This window comes from Paramormyrops kingsleyae, chromosome 11 (assembly GCF_048594095.1).
Source record: "Paramormyrops kingsleyae isolate MSU_618 chromosome 11, PKINGS_0.4, whole genome shotgun sequence".
In the NCBI taxonomy this organism is placed as follows: Eukaryota; Metazoa; Chordata; class Actinopteri; order Osteoglossiformes; family Mormyridae; genus Paramormyrops; species Paramormyrops kingsleyae.
In genome coordinates this window covers 11,776,274-11,804,149 of record NC_132807.1, presented here as the reverse complement: position 1 = coordinate 11,804,149, position 27,876 = coordinate 11,776,274, and the positions used below count along the sequence as shown (strand labels likewise).

Sequence of the window (27,876 nt, the reverse complement as noted above, 5' to 3'; positions counted from 1 at the left end):
TACAGGGTTTTGCAGCTAAACCATAGTGTTGTGCTATAAGCATGAACTGTTTTGAGAAATGTTCGTATAGTCTTGATAATGTTAAGTATGTTTCGTGAAATGTGCCAAAGCAGTCACGCAGAAGTGTAAAATAAAGGTCCTGCATGGCTATGTTTTGGACACTGTTATCCTCATTGTAATGGCCTGATCTCATTTTCCTATCACGGGGGGGGGAGCTGTTCTTTCAAAGAGCAAAGAGTTACATAGTTACATAATCTAGGATTCTTTCACCCAGTTTGGCTCAGCTTGTATGAAACGATTTGCTCCACATAAACAACTTACTAAAAGTCCATAACTAAGAGTCAATGAAACCAACAGATCCATTTACATGCTTGGACCCCACTTTAAACCGCTATGTCGACAGCATATAGCAACAAAGGGGTATTTTCAAGTTCCAATCAAATGTTTAGCAATAATAAAAGCATATTTAAGCATATTCAATAGATGACGAACCACATCTCTAAAAAGAAAACAAAAGCTATTTACAGGAAGTATGCATAATGACTGTTAGTAAATAGTAGTTGTTGCCATGATATATCTCGGTGGCTTTTTAAGCATTTGATCTTTCATACAGCGGTCGAGGGCGGAGCGCTCAGACTGTCCTAGCAGAGCAATCCGACAACGCTCCGCCGCCTGCTCCATTACAGTCTCTACTTATAGTAGTTTTAAAATTATTATTTTTGCCTTTGATCACTTTTTTTCAGCTAAAAACAACGGTTATATTCCTCTGTCTTTCAGCGATAAACGATGAAAAGAGCAGATCGTTTGCATCACACAGCCAGCACGGTAAAGGACCATAACAAACGGTATTTTTATTATCATTAAAATAAGCATGTTTGTGCTTTTGTTGACTTTGTTACTGTAACGCTGATGTTTTACTAGGTGTGCAAACACTTCTGTCAATCTTGAACCAGTGATACCAATATTATAATTTTTACATTAGACGGATATGGATGACTAATATACAAATAGCTACATTAATGCCCTGGCGCATGCTGGTTAAGTTTACGCGGAGGCGGATCACTGGCCGGATAACTGATAGTAAAGTTGCTCTGGTTGCCCAATTGTCGGATTAGCATTGTAGACTAACAGCTTAATTTCGGACACAGCAGTATTTTCCCATGTATTGACTTTTAGTTTTTAACGGACGATGGTTTAACAATGTGGCCCCTGGAGACCTCGCATATGGCATAAGCGTGCTCCAAGTAATTATACAGATATATTCTCGACTTATGTGATCTAAAACATTGAAGTTGGACATCACTTGTTTAATTCTGCAATTGTAATGTAAGTTGGAATTATTTTTTTCTTCTACGGATACTGTTATAATGGAAGCAATGCATGCGAAATTGTGCTTTACACGTTGCGTCTATGGCTGTCGATTGTATTGTGAAACTAATGGACATGTGTCTGGTGAATCTCATTACTCGAGTGTCAGTAACACAAGAAGAAAACTTTTAGATATATTTAAAATTCCATTTGACTTTGAATTATTATTATTATTGTTTCATTTAGTAAAGTGTTACCGAACCACAGAATTAGTAGCCTACGTACCATTTCACGAGTTACAAGGAAATCAAAATCGTGGTTAGAGGAGCTTATAATTCGTCGTGGTCTTGAATTGTGTTTATAGCTAACTATATATACTAACTACATGTATACAGTAAGTTTCAGCGCTTCACAACGGTTAAATTGGCGTGATTGTCTTAGGGCAGTGTTTCTTCAGCGTCTTTCAGAGGCAGTACGAAGTATCCTGTCTTTCATTACAAATAAATCATTACTGTTCCCTTTTGATTCAGCTGGTATGTGATGTTTTAGATTTATTAACTGCTAAGGTTCATGATACAGCTCCTTTGTGCAGTGTGATATCGGTGTGATTGTGTGAATCGTTTAGGACCCGGTAGTTGATTGTTTTAAAAAAGTGATTCCGTGTTTCTACATCGGTCATAAATTCATGTTGTTTTCATGTCGTCTCCCGATTGCACTTAAGGAACCTGCGATCACCGGTGGGGGACAAAATAATAATAATAAGAAGAAGAAAAAACTGGGTGTATGGTACAGTGGTGTCATTTGGCCTCTTAGCTGACCACGCACCTCAACTATACCAGGATGGGTAGGTGGGGGCTACGGATGGAAAATTTGCAAGTCTATTTAAAGGTGTTCGCATATGTGTTCACTTTAAATAATTGAGGGAAAACGGTCTTTTACAGATTTTTGTATGTGACAAATTGTATGAAGAATATCCGCTTTGAGTTCGGGGAAATCATGTCTACCGCCTTGATACTGCGTGTCGGGCTCTCAGTGTGCTAGCCAAGCAACACAGAGCAGAGGGGCAGACCTCTGAAACACGACCAAGGCCAGGAAGTATTAGGGCTTTGCCTGGTGGTTACTGCTTCCTGTTACATATGGCCCAGAAGTGTTCACTATATCGGCCTGACATTCTGCTGCTGTTACTCTTATGTTTTGTATTAAGAAACATTTATACCAAAACGCTTAAAGGCAGATTTCCTCTTCCGGCCTCATGTTTGTTTCCTGTGGGTCACATGACCTCCCTGTGAGCGCCCATATTTTTCTATGCCAGAAACATTGTGTCCCACTGTTTTTTTTTCATTGGAATGTGAGTTAATTATAATATTTTAAATGGGTTTTCCCCTTTATTTTAAAAGCCAATTGATTTGCCATGTCACGTTTATGTAGTATACTATTCTTTCTGTTATGTGGAGAAGTGTATATATATATATATATATAATATAAATTGAAAATGTACGTATTTTCATGGTACGGGATGCAGTTTTGTAAATGTGGGAGATGTGTATCCACCCTGTACCTCACCCAGTCAAATATCGGGGGCCATTTCCGGAAGTCATTTTTTTTTCTTATTGTGGCTGAGGTGATGATGAGGTCATAAGCTTTAAAACTGCTAAAATTGCACTAGTGCTTTAACCACGAATACTGACATTTGCTCCAGTGCCGTGCGATTAACATTTTTGAAATAGCTTGACTGTAACTCCGTAAGCAGGAAGTCTGAAAGAATGGCATGTGATGTTTGACTTTACATGTGCTGGTATGTAATTGCTCTGTTTTGGAGTGCACACTCTCAGCTTCACACCTTTTTATTTAGTCCTTAATAGTGTTAGCTGTGTGGCCAACATGCAAACACTGGGGCTACTTTTAAAATAGTCGCCACACCTGACAACTTCTTTGTGCTGTAACTGGATGATGGCCATACTCAGGAGACCACATCCTGGCTACACCTTGCATATATTGCTGCAGTGCAGTTTTTATCTGCTTTCATTTTACATGCACTCACCCCCCGTTCCCAGGCACGCAACACAGCTTACAGCTGATATCAGGGTTGCCAGTTCTCATGCGTCTGGTGTGACATGCTTTCAGACTGTCACATTCATTCAAGAAATATTGCAGCAAATCTATATTATTCTATTATAAACCTAAAATGAACTACACCAAAAGCATTGGGGTAGTTTGCAAACCATACAGACTATTTTCAAGGTAATATAACAGTTACATAGATGTAAATGGGTATGCAGACTAGTCTCAAATTGCAAATCTCACGCCAGCCAACTGTCCAAAGCTGGCAACCCTGCGATACATATGCTAAACTCCCCTTCACATTGTCACTTATGTGTCCTGTGTGTGAACGTCTGAGCTGGTGGCACGGCAGTCCAACCACAGAGCTCCGTTGCGTTTTGTAATTCATGTATTCTCATACATCGCATAATTCCATGTTACTTCCATTTCTATATTGTCCGCGTACTTTATACATGGTCTGTAATAACTGGCTCAAAGTTTTTGTATATTTTTTGTATGATTTTTGTTTGTCTTTTAAAGGCAGGGTTATGTTTTTGAGGAGTAATTAAGCCAAAAATTACTAAAATACTGTAGACCCTGGTGCTTGAGAGACATGAAACCACAGATGAGAATGTGGCCTTTTCTGTAAGGTTGGTTTTCATCTCTGCTTCCATGGGAACACAACTAAGTCATCCATCCAAAAAGACTTTGCCTGGCCTAGAGACAGTCCGGCATACCTTACAATTATTTGGCCAATGCATGTCCTAAATACACTGAAGAAACAAAAAAAGCCACACAGTTACAGTGGTCAGATCCCTGGGACTGGGCTATTTTTGCCCTATTTTCATGGCATAGAGACACTATAAATATGTAGTTCATTACCAGTCTCAGCAGTTCAAAGGCAGATCAGCTTAAATTTGGGTACGTAGTGGTGTGAGTCTCACAATGGGTGTCTTTGTGCTGTCATAGATAATTTTTTGAAGCAACACATTGAAGTAACAAGCAGTCCTTTCAAGACTTGTGTTTAACGGCAGATGCTAAAGTTTGTGCTTGACTCCCATATTCATGTTATTTCCTTTTAGTACACTGGATTTTAATAGTTGTGTGTCATTTAGAACTTAATTATGCACTGTGGTATTTTCATGAACTTCTTGAGTGCCATGAAATTTCCAAATATATATACACAATGATTGCTATGTAAATTGTGGCTTCCATAGTTACCTCCAGAGCAGGTTCCAGCTGTCACATACCAGTACTGTCTCATTAGCCGGTACCTATTTAAAACGAAGCCTTTGAAAAGTCCCTTGACTTATAAGATAGATTCAGCGTAGTGTCCACAAACTGGCAGCTTCTCCCCGCCCCTTCTCGTAAAACCAAAAAGTTCTACAGTCCCACAGTGTTGAGAAGCACGCTTGAAAAAAGGACAGAAGTCCTAGCATCAAAACATCAACATCTCATTTCACAGGAGCATAACAAGAGTAGGAAGAAGTGTGTGTTTTTACATGTTTACAGAAATGGGAAAGTCTTGAAATATAAACTGCAGTTTTTCATACATAGTAGGTAAGTTATCATCCTGTTACTGTTTCCAGTACCGGCATCCGAGGCACCGTTGCTTAAACTGTAAAAAAAGAAAACATTTCTGTATCTGTTTTTCAAATGCCGGTTGAACACTTACAGTGACCATTGTGAGTAAACATTTTTAAAAACCATCATTCTGAAATATGATTCTGTAGCTCACCCCCCCACCATTTACGAAGTGTATGTGACAAAACTCAGTAACATCATCCAGAGGTTCCCTTAACCACTAAATTTTAAACTATGCTTCGCACTGGAACTCCACAAAACTACATTTTTTGTATTAGTCGACTAATCTTATTGACTAGTTTCTTGAATAACCCAACAAAAAATTGATTACGCAATTAAAACATCTAACAAATACCAGAAAGTAAACATTAAGCACTTACCATCAGAATGTCAATATTTTATTGTCTAATAAAGTGCAACAAGGTATGCAAACTAAAAATTGTTCCAAATAAATTTAAATGATCAATTCCGAGCAATTCAGGACTTAAGGGCTGTTGGCAAAAGTAGTGCAATTTAACCAAAGTAATGCAAGTCAAGCAGCACTGGAGAAAAGGCAAAATAGGCTATATAAACATTCTGATCACGTTTAAATATTATTAGTAATCTAGATATTTTTTGTGGCAATAATCAATAATGCAAATTCAGATATAGGTGGAACCCTAGTGAGCTGGGTGTGTGTGGCCATATTCTGTTCACTGAGGCACAATGTTAGCTAGCATATTAGTAGCCTAAGTTTAATTCTTTATAAAACGCTACACTGCATTGAGACATGCATTAATTAAAGTATAAGGACACATAAAATCTTTTTGTTCAGTGTCTCTCAGTGGTGATGTAATATTCCATTATTTGTTATAGCTGATTGCTGTGCTTATTCTCTTTATTTATTGGGCTCTAAGGTGTACAGGACATGAATTGTTATAATATGTACTGTTGACAATAAAAAAGACCTTGGACCTCAAAAATGAGCACCCAGGGATTGGCTGTTTGCTGTGAATCTGGCCCCCTTCCTCTCTTCTTTAGTAATGGCAGCCTGGTGCATTTATATGGTTTGTTTCCACCAGAGCGCCGACCACAGCAGCGGCTATCAGATACAGCTTTGTGTCACTAACCAAGCTGGCGGTGGCAGATGGGGGAGTCTGACACCATGCTGGAAACTGTTCAGGCGTAACGTGGTTGGACATTCCGTAAACTACCTCAGGCTGTCATGACATGTTTTTCTGATTCCCCTGGACTGGGCAAATGGCAAATAAGAATTTTAGGGGTAAGTTCCATGTTTTCTGCAATGATGTACTTTTTTGACATTGTAGGTAACAGCCTGATTGGTAACCACACACAGAACAAGGGGACTGCTTTCAGAGTGGCACTGCTTCCCTGCACCTATGGCACTGGGGATTAAAGTCTAATTTCCTCCTGCAGCCCAAAGACAAATTGCCTTTTTGTGTATGTGTGTGTGTGTATGTGTGCACACACGTGCCCTGTGATGGACTGGCATACCTTCTGGGACATCTTCTGCTTTATGCCCTGTGATAGACTGGCATCCCCTCTAGGACATCCCCTGCTTTGTGCCCTGTGATAGACTGGCATCCCCTCTAGGACATCCCCTGCTTTGTGCCCTGTGATAGACTGGCATCCCTTCTAGGACATCCCCTGCTTTGTGCCCTGTGATAGACTGGCATCTCCTCTGGGACATCCCCTGCTTTGTGCCCTGTGCTGCCTGAGACAGGTTTCATGCCTGTGACCCTGTGACTGGATAAGCAGTGGAAAGTTGGCTGTATAAGAAGACTTAATTTTACTGCTATAATATGCAGCTCCTCCCATCAGTGCTGTTTCCCATTAGAGTGCGCCAAAAATGGAGCCTGATAGGAAGTAAGCACTTGATTCTGTAGAGAAGCCCTTCCGATTTTACAAAGGAAGCATCTGTTAGCAGCTGGACCTTAAGTACAGTGTGTTGGTGCAGTAGAGGTCTGCATAAATAGCAGTGTGAGCATAGCACTGTAGTGCATGTGAAGGACTTGTGCAAAAGTTTGTAAATCCAGTACAGTGCAGCAAGCAAACATTACAGTAATGTAAATACAGTGAATACTTTTGTGCTCCGCAAAAACAATAGTGCCTTGTGCAAACAGTACACTGTGGATGTACTGTCTAGTGTGTCTGGCACAGTTTTGTGAATTAAAAAATGCCACACCCAGGTACGAATCCAAGACAAAAACATGATTATAGATGGGGGATATGCAAGGAGGGCTGTAACTTTACTGTGGTGATTCTGTTCAGGATTTTCACTTGACACAATGCATTTTCCATTTTCCTACATTACATACATGTATCGTAACCCAGTAACAAATTAATCTCTAATTCTATAACCATATCGCCTAAGCTGAGAAGTATGTGTGTAAAATATCTGAGGGAAATAAAATAATATACCTTATATATACACCTACAGTACCACCAAAAAGTATTCACACGTCTTCACTTTTTCTACATCTCTAAAATAGATTTCAGTATAGTTTTCTAAAATCTACACAAAATGGTCCATAATGGCAAAGTGAAAACATGTTTTCAGACATTATATTAAATTTATAAAAAAATATAAACATTTAAACATAATAGGTACATAAGTATTCACACCCTTTGCTATGACACTCAAAATTGAGCTCAGGTGCATCTGATTTCCACTGATCATCCTTGAGATGCTTCTACAACTTGGTTGGAGTCCATCTGTGGTAAATTCGGTTGATTGAACATGGTTTGTAATGGCACACACTTGTCTATACAAAGTCTCACAGTTGATAGTGCATATCAGAGCAGAAATCAAGCAATGAAGTCCAGGGAACTGTCTGTAGACCTCCAAGACTGGATTATGGCAAGTCACAAATCTGGGGAAGGATACAAAAAAATTTCGGCAGCATTGAAGATCCCGAAAACCACTGTGGAAGAAGTTTAGAACCACCAGGACTCTCCCTAGATCTGGCTGCCTGACAAACTGAGTAATTGGGGGAAGAATAACCTTGGTCAGTGAGGTGACCAAAAGCCAATGTGTTCCCTTGTGGAGATAGGAGAACCATCCAGAAGGTCAACCATAGCTAACGCACTAAACCAATCAGGCCTTTATGGTAGAGTGGCCAGATGGAAGCCACTCCTCACTGGTCTGATGAAACCAAAATAGAACTTTTTGGCCTAAACTCAAAGCGTCATGTCTGGAGATAAACAAGCATTGCTCATCACCTGGCTAACACCATCCCTACTGTGAAGCATGGTGGTGGCAGCATCTTGCTGTTGGGATGTTTTTCTGCGGCAGGAACTGGGCGACTGGTCCGCATTGAGGGTAACATTACAACAGCCGAATATAGAGAGATTCTTCAAGAAAACCTGCTCCAGAGTGCGTTGGAACTCAGACTAGGGTGACGATTCATCTTCCAACACGACAATGACCCGAAGCACACAGCCAAGATAACACAGGAGTGGCTTCAGGAGCAGTCTGTGAATGTCTGTGAGTGGTCCAGCCAGTGCCCGGACTTGTATCCAATTGAACACCTCTGGAAAGACCTAAAAATGGCTGTCTACAGGCAGTGCCCATCCAACCTGACTGGGCTTAATAGGATCTGCAGGGAAGAATGGGAGACAATCCCCAAAAAACAGGTGTGCCAAACTTGCAGAGGCATACCCAAGAAGACTTGAGGCTGTGATTGCAGTCAAAATATTAAGCCATGGGTGTGAATACTTATGAAACACTGGAGATTTTGGCAATAAAAACAAAATTGCACACCTACCTAACAAGTTGTTCTTGCCATGTCATTATGGGGTACTGTGTGTAGATATTTGAGGAACAATTATACTCAAATCTTTTTCAGAACAAGTCTGTAACGTAACAAAATGTGGAAAAAGTGAAGGGGTGTGAATACTTTCTGGTGGCACTGTATAATACTCTGTATTAGTTCTGGAACCTTCTGCTTGAATGTCAGCGTTTTGAATTTATGTTTTAGTAAAAGGGAAAACACATTTTCATAATGGAATTTTATGTACCCACGTGAAATTAAATGAAATTGGGTAGTTTTCAGGTTTGCTGTCCATGAAGAAACAAATTCTGTTTCAAAATGAGAATATCAATTCTTTTCTAATGTAGGTAGTTAGAAAACATCTATGTATAAAGTTAACCAGTAGTGCGAGGGAAAAGTCTGTACATCAGGGCCTGCAGAAAACAGCTGTCAGATTGGGGCTTGAGCTGATGCCCCATATCCCTCCCCAGTTGGTGTCAGCAGCTGCTGACATGGGGCCATGCAACCCCCCCCCCCCCCCGCGCCACATGTCCACATGTCAGGGTCACACTTTCACAGCAGATTAGCTCTCTGCTGTTTGCTCTTATCTTTATGAATAGTTACTATTTATATTTAGTTTGTTTCTGCCCTTTATTTATAGTTGCGGGTTATCTGGTGCAAAGCTCCCCTCACGGGAGTCTTCCTCACCCTGCGGCTCCCCTCACGGGAGTCTTCCTCGCCGCGCGGCTCCCCTCACGGGAGTCTTCCTCGCCGCGCGGCTCCCCTCACGGGAGTCTTCCTCGCCGCGCGGCTCCCCTCACGGGAGTCTTCCTCGCCGCGCGGCTCCCCTCACGGGAGTCTTCCTCGCCGCGCGGCTCCTCTAATAGTAGTCCTCTGGATTGGGATATTCCTCACTGCGGGGCTCTTCTAACAGGGGCATTCCTCCCTGTACTGTGAGTGGTAGCAGGATGTGCAGGCTGTGGCATCTGACTCTCCGTGCCTATTCCAGACCTCCACTCCCAGAGCGCATGTTAATTTCCGCAACGCACCAGTTCACAGGCCCCGGCACCAAACACATCCCACACTGCGAGCCAGTTCTCTCTCTCCAAGTGCAAATGCCACAAATACCAACGTCTGTACAAATAGCACTGCACTGGATCACTTTCAATCTTTCTGATTGTCATGCAGCATTAATGAAATTTATATATATATATATATATATATATATATATATATATATATGAAATTAATATTTAAAAGGAATCACAACAACAGCAACAACAATAATAATAATTGTGATGAATGCTCATGCTTTACAACACATGTTTTTCAGGGGTTGGCGTGGTAACACATCACTGAGACCTACTTTAAATGCCCTGGTGCTTGTTGATACAAAAATGTAGGGGAGCAAAACAAATAAAAATGAATCAATAAGCACATGCCGATGCAGTCCGGACAGCTTGAGCAATGGAATGCTTTATTCTGCATAGGTGTTGCATTATCATAATACAGTAATGGTGGAAAATAGACTTGCTGTGAATGAACACAATGTGCCCTCTGTCAGGCTTAACCATGTGCATTGACTGTGACCTCTGTGGCTTAAATTTGCACAAAATCCTCATTTCTAACTCAAGCGGACAGGCTCTTGGCTTCCTTTGCATGGTGACTATATATGTCCAAGTTTTACTGTCATCCTGCAACCTCTCAGAAAGACTCCAGACTGTATTGCAGTTTATTTAAGAGACAAATTGACTTGCTGCCCGAGTAATGACTTTTTAAAAATTCTCTGACATTTCCTTGCAGGTATTGACATGAAGAAGGACATTGATACATTAATAGCAGAGGAACGTGCTGACATCATCTCAAATTATGAAAAGGTCAGTAACCAGTAATACAAATATAAACTGATATATATATATAAACAGAAATAGTGAAAAACGGAAATGTGACAGAAAAAACACTAAGGAAACGAAACTGCATCTCATACAACAGTCATTTGTTACCCAAAAACTGCATCCACACCTTTCCATATTAAGAATTAATCTGTAAAACTAGGAAATACTCTCAAAGCATTTAAGTTGTCTAGACAAAAGTAATTCTGGTGTATTGTGCCATGCAATTAAAAGTTCGATTCGGCGAGTCCATCTTTTTTGTGTTTTAACAGGAGGGGCCTAGTTCCTTTTTTTTAAAGCGCAAATCAAAAGACAGCTTGTGTTTGCGGCGAACTGTAGGCACACTCCACATCTGGCTGCATTTTGTGCTACAAAGGGTTACCTGCAGGATGGTTGAGCATGAAAAGAAGAGCCTGAAGTGGGAAGCAGGGTATGCGCATGGTTGTGTGATGTGGATGTTTGGAGGTGTGATCTCTGCTAAGCTGCAGCCGTTTATTTCTGCATGTGGTGGTTAGCTGTAGCTATCAGTAGTGGAATCGCCGTGGCTGAGCGCCGTAGTGCTCAGAGGCAGCCTCGCTGGGCCCGACTGGACGGCCGCACAGCCTAAGCAAACGAAAGCCCCTCCAGCTCCCCCTCCCAAATAGATGCTTTTCAGCAAATTATCGGACAGTCTTACAGTGCCACAGGATCAACAAAGGCCCTTTTTTTTTTGCTTTTGTTAAATAGAACTAGTTCAGCCTGCATGCCTGAGTGGACTGATCGGGGTCGCCCTACGGAAATGTGTAATTAAGGCGCTGATTAGCATGGTTCGTCGTCTCTGAGCCACGGACACTTAGCTGCTCTTGTGTTTTCCTTTCTTTTATTGCTACAAGAGCAGCCCTTTGTTATGCTGTCTGACTGCTTTCCTTCCCTGAATTATAGAATTAGACGGACCCAAGAAGGGCCGTTTCCTGTTGGATATAGCCAGTGTCTGAAATTAATGGGAGCAAAGGGCAGAAAAGCCCCAGGAAATCTCAGAATGTCCCTAAAAACGGTGATCCGGGGGCAAAAATTGCCTCCAAGATTTTGGGGGAAATACACATATGCAGTTACATTAAGCCGTCTTGCATTAGTTTTATTTTTATACATTTAATTTAATTTCCATTTCCCTCTCTAACACACATTCATAGACACAGTGCTGTTGCTCACTCTATGCACATACCTAACGTTCTGTGACATGTAACTGTAACTATGTGCTGATATGGTACGATGCCTATCAGAGGCCAATTTTATTTTTATTCAAAAAAGGCATTAATGTGCAGACCACCAGTGAAACGTGTTGCTATGGAGCTAAATACACGGTTGTAATTGATGAAGCATATCGCTATTGAGTGAATATAATAATCTAATAAAACAGTTGTACTTTAAAGCTAAACACAAATGATCTCTTAATAACTGATAAAAAAAACACACTTAGAAAAAAAAACATTTGTAATTGTATTTTATTACTGTGAACTCATGAAGAAGTGCTAAGGGTGAACTGGAAACTTTACAGAAATTTGACACGACAGTCACAGGAGGGAGGAATTCGGATGGGAGAAGAGATTTGGCTTGACAGCCCCACTATCAGTTTATGTTGAGCTGCCGATCAGCTCAATGGGAGTTTTACATAAAAATGTTCTGAGGGTAAAACAAACAAATGATTGGTTTAGAGACAGAACCAATTAGATTATAGAGGAGGTGGGTCCAAGCAATTAGAAGAGGCAAGTTTTTAAAAAGGTGTGTTTTTATGAATTATTATTTTAAAATTATTTACATTTAGCTGAATAGTACCCGATGTTTTATCAGATTATTAAAGTATATTCAGCTTGATAGCAACATGTTTAATTATAACCGTATATTAAGCTCCATAGAGACATGTTCTATTACCTTATATTTAGCTTGGTAACAACATGTTTTCTGAACTGGCATGATTTTAATAATTATTACAATGATAAATCAAAGATATAGGGATTTTGCTTTAACGATATGCATACCTTGCTGATATTGCAGACCTAATTGTATTACATGGAATTCAAGATTTTCAAGCACAGACTGAAGCAGTAGCTATAAATACTATAATGCTGAACAGTTATATTCATGAGGAATTGTGTTAGAAAACTGTTAGTAAGATGGATACACACAGTTAACAGGGGTCTTTTCTGGATACGCACAGTTAACAGAGGTAATTTGCTGGCTATTGAAGTGTTACAGGTGTTGTTTCAGCTATGCTGTGGTATGGCAATATATGAAAATTTCATACCATACGGGAAATTAAAAGTGGTATACATGATGAACCGGTATACTGCCCAGCACTAAAGCTGATGCTTGATACATATACAAAGGCTATTAATAGCTAAATAAAAGCATGAATAGAAGTTTACTCAAAACACCCAACGTTCTGCTGTTTATTGGAATACTTGCCAGGGAACAGGGATGGGGGACTTAGGAGACTGGGATAAAACATCAGGAGCCCAGTGGCAAAATCTGCAGCAATACAAGTTTTATTAAATAGTTTAAATCTTACATATTTTTAAACAACCAAATGAAATATTAGGTGTTTGTTCATGAGGCAGATTTTCCTTTCTTAATATCATACATGCATATAGACTAAGGGCAGACAATGTTATCCAGAAGAGTTTTCACTTAAAGTTTTAGTTTTAGATTACTATTTATGGAGCTTTTCCACTGCCGCTAAGAACCAAGCCATACTCGAGCTGTATCTGAATCATACCTGAGTCTTACCCACACTGACATGGCCCTGCTTACTAGCTGGACCCAAAGCCTGACTAAACCGAGCTGGTTGTGTACCACCATCTGATGAAATACCATATGTACTGCCATCTGATTGGTCGAAATACAGATATTACAGATATATAATGGATTATCTGAAGGGAAAGGGGGCATGAAATGTTCATTATTAATATTCCTGACAACTTGGAACTTGAAAATTTCCCAGCATTTACTTAAAAAAGGACTATAGAACAGCTGAATGGAATAGATTCATAGTGAAGATTTACACCAGTGAATGCTAACTCCACTAGCATTTGATGCTAACAAACGATAACAATTCTCACGGACATGCTAAGTGAAAATGAGCACATAGTAAATCATGATGACCACTATGTGAAGAGTAAATAAGTGTCTCTTCAGTTTTACGTCACTGTTGCTTTCCAATCCCGACAGTGCCATTACTGAGCCAACCCTTCTGTAGCTGGAAACTGAAACAAGCTGGAACTGCCCTATAACTAGTCTCTCTTCCTGGTACGGCTCGGATACAGCTCAGTTCCTGTATGCCCCTGGATCAGCACCATTAGAACACTGATTGGCTGAAAAGTTCTCACGTGGGTTTGAACAGCTGACCTAAAGGTTTCCAAAAACTTCCAGGTTCAGAATTTCTAAGACAGCAGTACACAGGAATAAGGTGAAGCAGGAGACATTGGGAACGACCAGAAACCAGCCAAGTATGGGGCTTCTTAATTCCAGAAATGACCGTTAAATGATCCGATAGTTTCTAATGAATCGTAGGATGACATCAAATGCCCTTCAAAAGGAATGGGAAGCATTAAGTGCAGGTGTGAAGTGCACTGCTAGGACTCCTAAAGCAGGCTCCTAAAGCAGGACTGAAGTCCCATAAAGCAAGGAAGGAGCCCTTCATCAATGAGAAACAGAGAGGAACCAGGCTGCAGTTTGCATGCAAAGAATCTATATTTATGTACAGGTGGACACCCCTAAATTGAGAAATGGGTGAAACAAAAAATTGTGCTGTGGTCTCTTAATTTTTTCAGCTGCTTTGTGTGTGTGTGTATATATATATATATATATGTGTGTGTGTGTGTGTGTGTGTGTGTAAAAATAGTATTGCCTTTTGTGTTTCCAGGTACCATAGGTGCAGAAATAATGATGTAAGCTTGTGAAGCTTGAAATTCACTTCTTATAACAGGGGAGAATTTCCCCCTTATATTTTTAGCATAAGGTGGGGGGTGAATTTTAGAATATTGTGAATGTTATGGGACTTCCATTGTATATGCGATCCATCGTTGACCGAAACATCACTGTTAAATAATTGCTAAACGGTAGGGTTGTGTCATATCAACCCATCCACGGTAGCACCAGTATAAATTTTTACGTAATAGAAAACTGTCATCTCACGATATCAATGATATAACAACGGGATCCATTTAGGGCTGCCACTAGCGACTATTTTTCTATGGATTAATCTATCAACTATCTTACCGATAGTTTGATTGATCTAATCGATTAATTTTCTTCTTAATTTTTTGTCTCTTTTAAGTTAATTTTATTTTGGAAACAACTATATTTGCCTAAAAAACATCGGACTTTAAACTTAAGGACCCGCCACACCACGGCATCGTTTCACCTTGTTTTTCCACAGTATCTCCTCCTTTAAAAAGATGTTACGGGTGCTGTGCTTTCTTCACTGCCACTTCAGTGGTTATTGCTTCCATGATATACCAAAGTAATCGCATGTAGCGTGCTACGCTACACCGAATTTATATAGATTACTAACTTTTACGCATCACATTATCTCTGATTAATATTTTAAGCTTATCCAATTGTTTGTGTAAGAAAATGTTCATACAGTGCCGAAAATCCAGCGTCCATTATCTAAAGCCCACAATGACATAGTGTATGTTACCATTTTTACTTAAGTTAATGGATATTTTTTAAAAATTAGTTTCCGTTTTAGTTTCATTTTTTGTTTATGGTAATAACACTGGTCCCAACAAGCCCAACATGCACGAACGCACATACAGGCACCGTTAATCAGCGCAGAAAAAGCTAACCTAAACATTTTCTCAAACACTTCAGTGGAGATTCTAACGTAGCAGTCAAATGACTATGGCTTTAATAATGAGTGTATCTAGCAGCTATAAGGACAAAGGATATTAAAAGCTCTCTGTACTAATGGTAATTTAATAAACATAAATAAACAACATTTAAGATGGTTTTGTCTTTTCTGGTGGTCCATCATCCGGAGTAGCGCCTGTGCTAGAGGGGCACTGACTGGTCAGGGACCAGTGTTCTGTCATAATATACTACCTATCGAGACGTGCTATCGAGCCTTTCTGCGCATGTGCAGTTCCACCGTCTTGGGATTAGGGTTAGGTTTTAGGGGTTAGGGTTAGGGTTAAGGTAAGGGTTTTAGGGGTTTTGGGGGGTTAGGGTTAGGGTTAGGGTTAGGGTAAGAGTTAGGGTTAGGGCTATCGATTAGCACTACAGTAGCATTTTTCGACAAGGCAGCATATACAGTATCGACAGAACACTGGAATTGGCTGATTTTCAGCATGCTTGACTCAGACTGGAGACCAGCCTGAACCGGTTTGTTTTAGGCATGCACCACACCTCATGCACACAGCAGCGCAGGCAAAAGCCTCACATCTACATGCACGCTCACAGCCACACGCTAACATGTCATTAGCGTGGAAGTTCTTCACTGTGAGTGCAATTAGTAATACACGTAAAACCAAAGTAAACCATGGGGGACCCACCACAAAAACATGGTGAATCACCAGAGGTAAACTTGAAACTCATTATTAAACATATACTATATAATAATCATTAAATCATTAAATAATCATTAAATTCCAGTCACAGAGCAGTTTATTTTGAGACTTGTTTAAGTGAGAAAAGATCCTGTAACTGTGCAGTTTGGGGGAAATTGTGAAGTTTACAGAAAGAAAATCGGAATTGGCAAAATCAGTATCGGCAGGGTACACTTGGTAAAAAAATCGGAAATCAGTATCGGGCAAGAAAATTGAAGTTGGTGCAGCCCTAGCATGTATCTTTCCTCTTCAGGTGCTTGTGCGTAGCACAAATGCTGCCGTGCTATGCCATTCAAACTTTGCACAGTGTGCAAACTACCCTTTTTTGGTGATAATTTGAATTACTTACATAATTAAGTAGTAATATTGAAGGAAAAAAATTGTTATAACAAATTAAAACTGGTGTTCTTGTCAAAGAATCTAGTGTTTGGACTGTGATGTGTCTGCTAGCTGGCTGGCATTTTTATTTTATTTGTTTACATTTTGACTGAAGATTTGTTCAGATTGCTGCTGCTTGTTCACATTTGTACTTAAAATTTGAGGTCAATTTTATTAGGCGACAATATTGTGCAGGCTGCTGAAGAGTTCCAAGGTTTATGTGACTTTTACTATTGTTATACTAACGTGTTAAGCAGTAATGCTACTTAAGATTTCCAAGAAAACACTACATAGGCTACTTTTGTGCTTTCATTTGACTTATGCTGTGTCACTGTAGGACATATACACTCACCTAAAGGATTATTAGGAACACCTGTTCAATTTCTCATTAATGCAATTATCTAATCAACCAATCACATGGCAGTTGCTTCAATGCATTTAGGGGTGTGGTCCTGGTCAAGACAATCTCCTGAACTCCAAACTGAATGTCAGAATGGGAAAGAAAGGTGATTTAAGCAATTTTGAGCGTGGCATGGTTGTTGGTGCCAGACGGGCCGGTCTGAGTATTTCACAATCTGCTCAGTTACTGGGATTTTCACGCACAACCATTTCTAGGGTTTACAAAGAATGGTGTGCAAAGGGAAAAACATCCAGTATGCGGCAGTCCTGTGGGTGAAAATGCCTTGTTGATGCTAGAGGTCAGAGGAGAATGGGCCGGCTGATTCAAGCTGATAGAAGAGCAACTTTGACTGAAATAACCACTCGTTACAACCGAGGTACTGTATGCAGCAAAGCATTTGTGAAGCCACAACACGCACAACCTTGAGGCGGATGGGCTACAACAGCAGAAGACCCCACCGGGTACCACTCATCTCCACTACAAATAGGAAAAAGAGGCTACAATTTGCACGAGCTCACCAAAATTGGACACTTGAAGACTGGAAAAATGTTGCCTGGTCTGATGAGTCTCGATTTCTGTTGAGACATTCAAATGGTAGAGTCAGAATTTGGCGTAAACAGAATGAGAACATGGATCCATCATGCCTTGTTACCACTGTGCAGGCTGGTGGTGGTGGTGTAATGGTGTGGGGGATGTTTTCTTGGCACACTTTAGGCCCCTTAGTGCCAATTGGGCATCGTTTAAATGCCACGGCCTACCTGAGCATTGTTTCTGACCATGTCCATCCCTTTATGACCACCATGTACCCATCCTCTGATGGCTACTTCCAGCAGTATAATGTACCATGTCACAAAGCTCGAATCATTTCAAATTGGTTTCTTGAACATGACAATGAGTTCACTGTACTAAAATGGCCCCCACAGTCACCAGATCTCAACCCAATAGAGCATCTTTGGGATGTGGTGGAACGGGAGCTTCGTGCCCTGGATGTGCATCCCACAAATCTCCATCAACTGCAAGATGCTATCCTATCAATTTGGGCCAACTTTTCTAAAGGATGCTTTCAGCACCTTGTTGAATCAATGCCACGTAGAATTAAGGCAGTTCTGAAGGCGAAAGGGGGTCAAACACCGTATTAGTATGGTGTTCCTAATAATCCTTTAGGTGAGTGTATAATGCTGTGTCACTGTAGGACATATATAATGCTGTGTCACTGTAGGACATATATAATGCTGTGTCACTGTAGGACATATATAATGCTGTGTCACTACTATTGCACTATTGCTGTTGCTGCTGGCACCTTGTGGCAATAGTTTCTCACTTCGAATTTGGTAGTCTATCATCAATGATAGTAGCTCATTGGAAAAGAAGGATGGAAAATACCTTTCATTTTGTTTGCACTAATAAATGATGCTCCCTGCAATCTGCAATCATAGATAAAACGTTGCTCAGTATTTTTTTTTTCAATATTGTCATAAATATCATTATGGCAAATTTAATTGAAATATGACATAATTTTGAGGCTATATCACCCACCCCAAATAAACGGTGTTTTAGCTTTTTTCCTTTTTTCATAAGATAAGATAAGATAGGATTGACTTTATTAATCCCACAATGTAGGTCTTTTGTAAATACTAAGTGGCTAAGAGAATGTTTGTAAGGTAGGGGATACCAGAAAATAACTTGATCTTGAGAGGAAAACTATAGCTTTGTTGAGATCATGAGGAAAATAAGTGGTGATCTCGACATAACAAGACAGAAAAGAATTCAGTGGGATGTCCTCTACAAACTTCCATATCATGCAGAATTGGAGTGAAAATACACAGACAAAGTAGTTGTGTGTTTATCTGTACAGGGAATGTTCAGAGTTCTTTAAGTAATAAATGGAAACCAAAATTACTTTTAGCCCCCCCCCCCCCCCTTTATTTTTGCTGATCCAAAAAACAAGACGATTCGTGATTCAAAAACTGTGATACGTTTTGTAATCTGTTGCACCTCTATTTGACACCTGTCCCTGTCACACTAAACTCCGTATGTCATCCTGACATGTGTAGCTGCGTGGGACAATCCAACGGCGGCCTCATTGTGCTCTTAATTTGCCTTTTTTATCTGCTACCTGATCAGATGAGATAAATGCTAGCTGTAGTGAAGTGTCGTTAGAGGCTGTGGTGGTGAATATGCAGATTGTGGCATTTCTTCATGATAAGTGGTTGTGTTGTTCAGCTATTCTTACAATTAAAATGCTGCTTTAGTGTCTCACGCACTGTTCCTGTATTGGCATGTAACTGAAGCTACGGTTTCTGTGTAGTGAACCCCAGTATTACAGCAAGTCTATTGCTGTAGTGTATGAGGAAACAGACATGTCACATGGTGATTTAAGAAAACTTTGACTTCCGCATCTTCAAGGATAAATTCAGAAGATAGTCAAGAAAACTTCTGTTAGGTATGGCTTTCTCATTGCTTTAAAAGTTTGTTGTGGAATATGTGTACAGTTCTGGAAAAAATTGAGACTACTTTATATATATATATATTTAATCTGCAATTTAAAATCCTGGTTCTGCTGGCAAAAGACTACACTGAGCAGCAGGCTGCTTTCAGGCTCAAAGTTTCTAAGACAGCAGTACACAAGTAAAAGCTGAAGCAGGAGACACTGGCAATGACCAAAAACGAGCTAGGAAGAGGCCAGAAGCAACTTTCTAATGCCAGAGATGGCTGTCGACTTCCTTAGCAGTGCCTCAAAGATTGAAGGATGACCTCAAGTGACCTTCAAAAGGAATGGTAAGCATTAAGTGCAGGAATGAAGTGCTCTGCTAGGACAGCTCATATCAGGCTCCTAGAAGCAGGACTGAAGACCCATAAAGCAAGGAAGAAGCCCTTCATTAATGAGAAACAGGGGAGATCCAGGCAGGAGTTTGAAAAAAATATTTATTTTACAGAGTCACACCTATAAATTGAGAAATGAGTGAAACTGAAAACTGAGGTCTCTTAATATTTACCAAAGCTGTATGTTCATCCATCATTCAACTGCCCATCCAGTCTGCCAAGGAGCCTGGGGCCTGTCCCAATCAGCTTAGGACACAAGGCAGGCCAGCCCAGCACAGGGCATACATACCTTCACACTCAGATTCTAAGAAGATGCCAGTTCCCATACCTGCATGTCTTTTGTCTATGGGCAGCATGGGGAGAGGATGCAAACCTCTACCTCTACACAGTGGGGACAGAGTCATTCTGTTACTGTTACATATTTGTACAGTATATATAGGTGTGTGTGTGTGTGTGTGTGTATGTGTGTAAAATGCAAACTTCTGATCAACTCCGTGGCTGTTTGGTTTCAGGGCAGACAGCAGGGTGTGCAGATTAACGTGTGGGAAGATGCGGACAGCGACATATACAAGATCATGGATCGCTTCGGCTTCTTGCAGTGAGTCACTCGGGTCCCACGCTTCCATATCTGCTGGAGACACTGTCTCACTTGCTCTGGAGGAATGTTATTGTACCAGATGTTAGGAAGATGTTGGAGGGGAAAGCGAATTCCCAGACATTTCTTTAGCAGTGAGGAGAGTCATGTGATCGGTTAAAATGGTATTGGGATGCCAGTCGGTAATAACGGTTGTGTTTGAATATCTCTCGCAGCAAGGAAGAGCTTCCCAGACCCAGTGCACTTGAGGAGAAGGTAAGGAGCGATATATGTAGTGCTTTATGTTCTGCATTTAGCTTCTCGACACACGCTACTGAAAAACAACATGTCAAATAACAACTTGTGAGATAATCGGAGTAGATAATTTATTGACAAGCTTAGGATACAGAACAGCAAGGAGCCAGTGGACTCTGCATCCATCCTCTAACCTCGGGCTTCCCAGCTGATTCCCCTGATAGAGTGGCCTGGGCTCCGCTGTCATCCATGCTAGATGTGGATCAGGAACTTTATAATCTCCCTCATTACAAAGGCAGGACCTCCGATTGTTGCAGGAAATGAGAATCTGCCTCCTCCTGTTCTCCGTTACGCTTATTAGCATCTGTTATACTCGTGTGCTCTGTCTGTTTTCATTAAATGAGGCTTTGTTTTACTGTTTAGCTTTTCCCCTCTTTTTAAATGGAAATATTCATATTTCTCCCTCAGCTATTTTTGTTTTAGCTTTTGCCACAAAATTCAACCTTTTCTTCCCTCTTCTGCAGCAAATACATCAGGAGATTGAAAGGGTGGATAAATGGCTGAAAATGGTGGCCAGCTGGAATAAGTACCAAAACAGTGACAAGGCAAGTGGCATCTGCCATTTCACGTTTTGCAGCTGCACAAGAAGACTTTGACCAGACCTCGCTAGGCCTTGTTTTAGTTTGTTCACTGTTCCTTGTCGGCCTGCCCCCCATGCCCCCCCTCCCCCCCCTCCCCCCAGATGTCACGGCGGGTATATAAGGGGATTCCCCTGAAATGTCGGGGCAAGGTGTGGTGCCTCCTCTTGGAAGTCGAAAAGGTCAAGAATGCCCATGCAGGAAAGTACAAGGTGGGTAGAAACCTGTAACTTGGCTTTTCCTGGTAAGCTGTTTGGGCCACAGATGAGAATTTTACAAGTTTCCTGTAATGGTGGCTGGTGGTCGTCATAGACACTGTGTATAGCACAGAGCTAATGCTGGCCAGAATGCTAATGCTGGTTATGATCGTGAATGTGTGTTTTGGGTTTTTCTTTAAACTCGCAATTTTGCCGTTTGCAGCACATGAAGGAACAGGCCAGGCATTACTCGACAGAGATCAAACAGATCGATCTGGACATCAACAGGACATTCCGAAACCACATCATGTTCAAGGACCGCTTCGGAGTGATGTGAGTCGTGTTTATATGCGGATGCTGGCATAGCGGGGGCAACATGAATTTGCAAAGGGTGACAGAATTAGCAAAGGGGTAACAATTCAGACAGCATGATTGTTGATTTGAAAGTCCCTTTTATAGCAGTGAAAAGCTTCTTAGGGCAGCAGCAGCAGCCTTGCCTTGTGAGTATGCTCTGTATGCTCTGCAGCTTCTCCACACTCTAAATGTTATTGTCTGGCTCTGCTATGTGGAGGAAACAGGCGCCACCTGGCAGCACGAGGGGAATTGCCCTAATGAAGCATAAACAGCTGTGTTAATACCGTGTCCCTTTCACTCGTCACATCCTCTGAAGATCAGGGCTTGTTTGAGGCAACTTACACACACTGCTGTCTTTTACTGTTCCCCCCCCCCCGCACAAGAGGCTTATCGCCTGCCTGCTTTTGTGTGTGTCGACACCCTCTAGCTCTGTAAGCCACCGACTGGAGTCACTTCCTCCCTGCATGTCATGCTGCTCTTCCTGTTAGTGCCCGAGCTGACAGGAAACAGCACTGCTGCTTTGCGAGGCTGCGCGTCACTCACAATGGCTCAGTACAGTGCGATGGCTCTGTACAGTACAATAGCTCCGTACACTTTGAAGCTTAGGAAATTATTTTGCCGTTCCTAATAGCCGTCTTAGTCCTGTATTGTGTGTGTTCAGGCTCAAATACTTCACTTCATTGTGTAGCAAGAAATTTACTTTGGATGTTTGAGAAATTCCCACTGAGAACATGCTGGGGTTTTGCTTGTGCATTTAATCTTTCTCTCAAAAAGTATTGAAACTGCATTGCTTAAAATCTTTAATGTTAATGATTCATAGGTTTTCTTCTAAATAAACATGAATGACATTTGTGTGTAAATCTCAGCTTTGGTTAAAATGGGGTTACATCCTGTTTATATTGCAAGAAAATTGTAAATCTTATATAAAACAGAAACAAAAGAAGTGGCCTTTGCAGTGGTCATGATCTTTACCGTATCCGAGTGGGAAGGTGCCTATGCTACCAGCTCTGTGCGTGTGCAGGTCTCCTGTTCTTCCTGTGTTATGTGGTTTTCCTCCTGCGGTCTAAAGAGATGCGGTCCAAGGATGGATGGATGGATGGATGAAGGCAGAGTGTCATAGTGACTCAGTGATTAGCACTGTAGCCTGAGAGCTTCAGGGGGAAGGTCAGAGTTCCACCCCAGCCTCTATGTGTGAAGTTGTCATATTCTCCTTGAGTTTCTCCCACAGTCCAAAAACATGAGGTTTAGATGAATTTGCATCTTTAGTGATAGTGTGCGTGTGTGGATGTGTACTAACCATAGTGTGGGGACCAAATGTCCCCACAATCTGGTAAAACCTTTTATTTTGTAGCTTGTGGGGACATTTTTCAGGTCCCCACGATAGAAACCTGAATTTAATAAAAATCTGTAAATGCAATCAAAAAACTAAAATAGCTTAAAGTCTTTTGTTAGGTTACTTATTGTTAAGGTTAGGGCTGGGTAGGGGTTAAAGCTATTATTGTTGGGATTAGGGTTTTTCCCCATAGAAACAAATGGAGAGTCCCCACAAAGATACAGATGCCAAGGCATCTGTAGTGTCACTGTGTGTGTGTGTGACATTGACTGGCATTCTGGCCAGGGTGTCCCCTGCCTCATACTCTGTGCTTCAGACTCTAACTTCACCACAGTTCTCTTCCAACAAGCTGTTAGACGGTGGAAAATGGACGGATGAGTGTTCTGTGGCCTGTGGTCATTGATTTTTGTCAGTGGTTGTCTATATTGATTTCATTTTGACACTGAGTAGCATGGTAGTTGTGTAGGAGATATTGTGAAAGCAAGGGTGACGATGAGTAAAGTGTTACCTGTGAGGTGGGCACAGATGATAATGCTTCTGTCTCTTGTTGCAGGCAGCAGGCTCTGTTCTGGGTGCTGGCGGCCTACTCTGTGTACAACCCGGTGAGTATGCAGCCTGCCATGCAGACGCTCCTCCACAAGGCCCATGCTCACTCTGCTTGCTGCTCTTTCATTGGACCTTTGTTTTGCCTTCATATCAGAAGATTGAAAGTGTTGCGTTTCTTCAGGGACAGCCTGGAAATTTGGTCAGAATGGCAGCTGTTTCTGAGATCTAACGTGCGTGCTACTTTTTTGCATTTCTGTGACTGGAGGGGAGTCTTCAGAAAGAGAGCAGCGAGCGGAATGTTCCAGAAGGGAGACAGATCTGCCACTTGGCACACTGACTGCGTTTCAGCAGTGCCGATGAAATGGCAAAGCATAGTTACATTGCTTCTGCACCCAAGAAGCCGGTTTATCGAGGTGGTTTATCAGCGCTGCTCTTTTGGCACGTTTATGTCAGGTTCACTATAACATAAAATGAACTTTATTGATCCCAGAGGGAAATTCTGCATACAGCAGCAAGGTAGGTAAAGTGCAGATAACAAACATATAGTGCAAAACAAGACAATGTGCAATGACAATGGTCTGCACTTTATGTACCTTGTTGCAATAGGCACGATGGTTTTTGTTTTAATTTGGTGGCATAGGCCTGCAGTTTATAGAGATCTCATATGGGTTTTCGTGGGTTCAGAAAGCCAGATTCCAGCAGTTGTGACTTGTGAAATGTATCACTGGTTATCTGCGTTATTGTCAGAGCATATAGGACAGATGCTCAGTTCAGTGTTGTGGAAAAAGTCAGCCACTCTGTCCTTCCAAAGGAGAAGGTCCCTCTTGGCAGGTAGCTGATGCATGTAATGTGTTTCAGGGTTTCACAGAGCAGTGCAATAGTGTAATAGTGCAATAGCTCTGCACGAGTACCTTTTCCTGTTCTTCAGGGTGGCCTAATCATGCATGAATCTAGGTTTCCTAGAATTGCAGCAGTACTAGATTCATTCCTGCTGACTGTGTGCGCAATGGTGCATTACCAGGAGGTGACCTACTGCCAAGGGATGAGCCAGATCGCCGCCATCTTGCTGATGTACATGAATGAGGAGGATGCTTTTTGGGCGCTCGCGCAGCTGCTGAACAACCAGAAGCATGCCATGCACGGTGAGTCAGGCTTCAAAGCTCAGAGACAACGAAATAGGAAGCGGAGGTCTCCAAGGACTCCCCTTGTGAACCCCAGGGTTACAGACCAGCTGTGGCCAGGAGCCTCTGCACGTTAACCATAACTAAGGACGTCACTGATGCTGCTGTAGGCCTTCACATGCTATCTCCTTTGATTTTTAGGATTCTTCATTCCTGGATTTCCCAAACTTCATCGTTTTCAGGCACATCACGACCAGATATTTTCCAAACTGATCCCAAAGCTAAAGAAACATTTGGTAAGATCTTCATTTGTTTTCTTCTTCGTAATCTCCGTTCGGGCTGAAATGGTGAGCCGGAATGAATTCAGTAGGACCACCAGTTGCATCCCCCAGCCTGTGAATGCAGCTGGGATTGCTTAAATCACTTTCTCCATTCCAGGACAAGGAGCAGATGTCCTCCGGGATATACACCACCAAATGGTTTCTACAGTGTTTCATTGATAGGGTGAGTCTCTTTCACTTATCAGCAATATTATGTATACTGGTAAAAGCTGCAGTAGAATCTTTATATGTTCATGAGTCACGTAATTCACTGACTGCAAATGTCTTATTTACAGTAATAGCAAAAAAAAAGTATATACTGCACATGTATAATCAGCAGCATGGAATTATCCCGTAGTCGTGTGGTTTGGCTTGGAACCTTGATGAAGTGTTCCCCCTGCTGCATGTAGAGAATGTGAATCCTTTAATCGTACAGAGAGGCGCCCGAGTTGGAGTCTGGGCCCGAGTTTGTGTGTGATTTTGGGCGGCTGTGATTTATCCCGTGTTTGTCATTCATACACACAATTTAGTGGCTTTTGTGGTGTGGAGAAGCGAGCTGCTGTCAGCACATTCAGTCCATGCAAAGCCAGGACTCGGAGCTTGTCAAGGCTTCCAGTCCTAGCACTTAAAAGAAGCTTTTCCCCACAGCATTACTGAACTATTTACCTTTTTCCTGTAGAGATAATTGTGTGATTTTGTTTAATATTAATATTTTTGTTTTGTTGTTATATAGACTCCATTCACTCTGACCCTGCGTTTGTGGGACATCTATATTCTCGAAGGGGAGAAGGTTTTAACTGCCATGGCTTACACCATCTTGAAACTATACAAAAGTAAGGGCCTAGCTTATCTTTGGTCACTGAATCTGCTTCATCCTTTGAATCTGCTAAATGGAATAGGTCACGTGCACAGGGTGTCTGACGATTCCGTCTCACTGCTCCTTCCCCTATAGAGGTTTTGCTAAAGATGTCTCTGGAGGAGCTACGGGAGTTTCTGCAGGAGGAGATTGTGGAGTCCTTCAGCCTGGGGGACGATGTGGTCATTGAGCATCTTCAAGCCTCAATGGCCGAACTACGCAAAATGAAGCTGGACCTTCCTCCTCCAGGTGCTGCCAGGAAAAGAAGCCAGTTGATGTTTTTCCAGAGTAATTTGTACATAAATGTAGCTAAATGTTATATAGCTATAGCTAGATGTTTTTATTTAATAAGGTTGAGCATGTGGCTTTACTAGTACTACAGGTCTTCTTCCGGGACTCAGGTACCACGTGCTCTTATTAATATTATTGCTACGTTTGGATATTTCTGTCACATCAGTCCTAAAGAAAGTACTAGCTGTTTGAAATGAAACTTGGATATATAACTATTTTTTTTCTTTCCAGCGAGACACGATGAGTTTCCGAAGAATGCCCTTGGCCTCGAGTTACCCATAGTGCTTATGCCAGTCAAGCTGCCCCAGGTACCCAACAGCAAATGCCTGCCCCCAGTGCTACAGCAGCCAATGGGAGGGCCAGTCCTGACACAATGGCAGGAGAGGACCCGTCAACCTCCGAGTGACATTTTGGACTTCAGGAATGCCAATGGGCAGGGTCCACTGTCAACATTCTCCATACATTCACGGACCCCCAAAAAGCCGCAGCATGGGTTGGAAGTTCAAGAAGCAGTTGAGCGTGCAAGTGGGGATTGGCCCCCCCCTTATGAGCCCCCTGAGAATGACATCATGGCTATGCAGTCTCAGGAGGAGCCAGTAGACCTTCCTAATCTGCCACCACCCCCACCTCTGTACATGCAGGAGTCTGTTTGCAGAGAGCCGGAATCACAGCCCCTACCACCCTCCCCCCAACCTATGTCCCTGTGCCCAGCCAAGCCTTTGGACCTCCACCTGCAGGAGGTGAGCTTTTCTTCCAGGTCCAGTCACCTGCCTGTCAGGTTCCCAGTGACTCTATCGGTGCCCCAGCCGCCCAGCCACAGACGGCCCTCCAACATCTCGCAGTACGACAATCTCTCTGAAGGAGAGCGGGAGGTGGACCACTCTCCTGATCAGCTGCTGGAGGAGACTGCTTTGCTACTCCAAAGTCTGTCTGCAGACCTCCAACCTAAGGAGATGTCAGGACCTTCCACAGCAGAGTCACCTTAATTTTTCCCTCATCCTCCCCCACCCGTGACCATAAATCCAGCGGCCTTACCCATTCCTCTGTCACCATGTTCCATGTAATGCAGTATGATGGTGTATGCAAGTGACCCCGCCTGGCTGAACCCTGTATGCTCTGCCAGTCCTCAAGCTTTTGGACTGAAAGTAGAGCCTTTGGGATGTAGTTGGTACCAATGAAGAGTTCTTGGAATACCAAAAGGAAATGAGCTCCCTCCACTCTTCCAAGCAGACAGGCAGTGTAGTTGCTTGGCATTTTCGGGCCAGTTGCTGCATCCATTGACCTGTTCAGCTGTGACCTCAGGACAAATGCTAAGCGCTTCTGTTCCTCCAAGCCAGGAATCTACCCCGACTCACCCAACTGGTGATTCCAGACTGGTGATATAGCACAGCTGGTGCTGGCAAGATTGCCCTTCCATGAAGCAGAAGTGGCTCTATCCCAAGCAGTAATATCACAACGTAGCATTTTGATAAACGCACCACTTTTTCATTTCATCCATATGAAATAACCTTGTTTTTTTTCTATAGCCATGCCTTTGATTAAATAATACTTTTATTGCTTATGCAATCTGTAGGGCAGAAACACCGCAGAGCTGATTTCAGTGCCATCATTAATACAAGGATGGCTGAG

General features: G+C 41.9%; 1 protein-coding gene across 3 annotated transcripts; it reads left to right on the top strand.

The window, feature by feature from the left end:
* The first annotated feature begins 625 nt into the window (after window positions 1-625).
* Window positions 626-27,289, top strand: LOC111840316 (USP6 N-terminal-like protein). Of its 3 annotated transcripts, none has more exons than XM_072718047.1 (14): window positions 626-825; window positions 10,488-10,561; window positions 20,275-20,360; window positions 20,573-20,612; window positions 21,116-21,196; window positions 21,334-21,441; window positions 21,650-21,759; window positions 23,667-23,715; window positions 24,681-24,801; window positions 24,982-25,076; window positions 25,219-25,284; window positions 25,834-25,933; window positions 26,053-26,205; window positions 26,479-27,289. In XM_072718047.1, the coding sequence occupies exons 2-14, from the start codon at window positions 10,496-10,498 to the stop codon at window positions 27,231-27,233; spliced, it is 1,830 nt and encodes a 609-aa protein (XP_072574148.1). In that variant the 5' UTR covers window positions 626-825; window positions 10,488-10,495; the 3' UTR covers window positions 27,234-27,289. The 3 variants fall into 3 exon arrangements, with proteins under 3 accessions (XP_072574148.1, XP_072574146.1, XP_072574147.1); XM_072718045.1 differs by having other exon boundaries at window positions 626-845; XM_072718046.1 differs by lacking the exon at window positions 626-825 and adding an exon at window positions 1,034-1,326.
* Window positions 27,290-27,876: the final 587 nt, after the last annotated feature.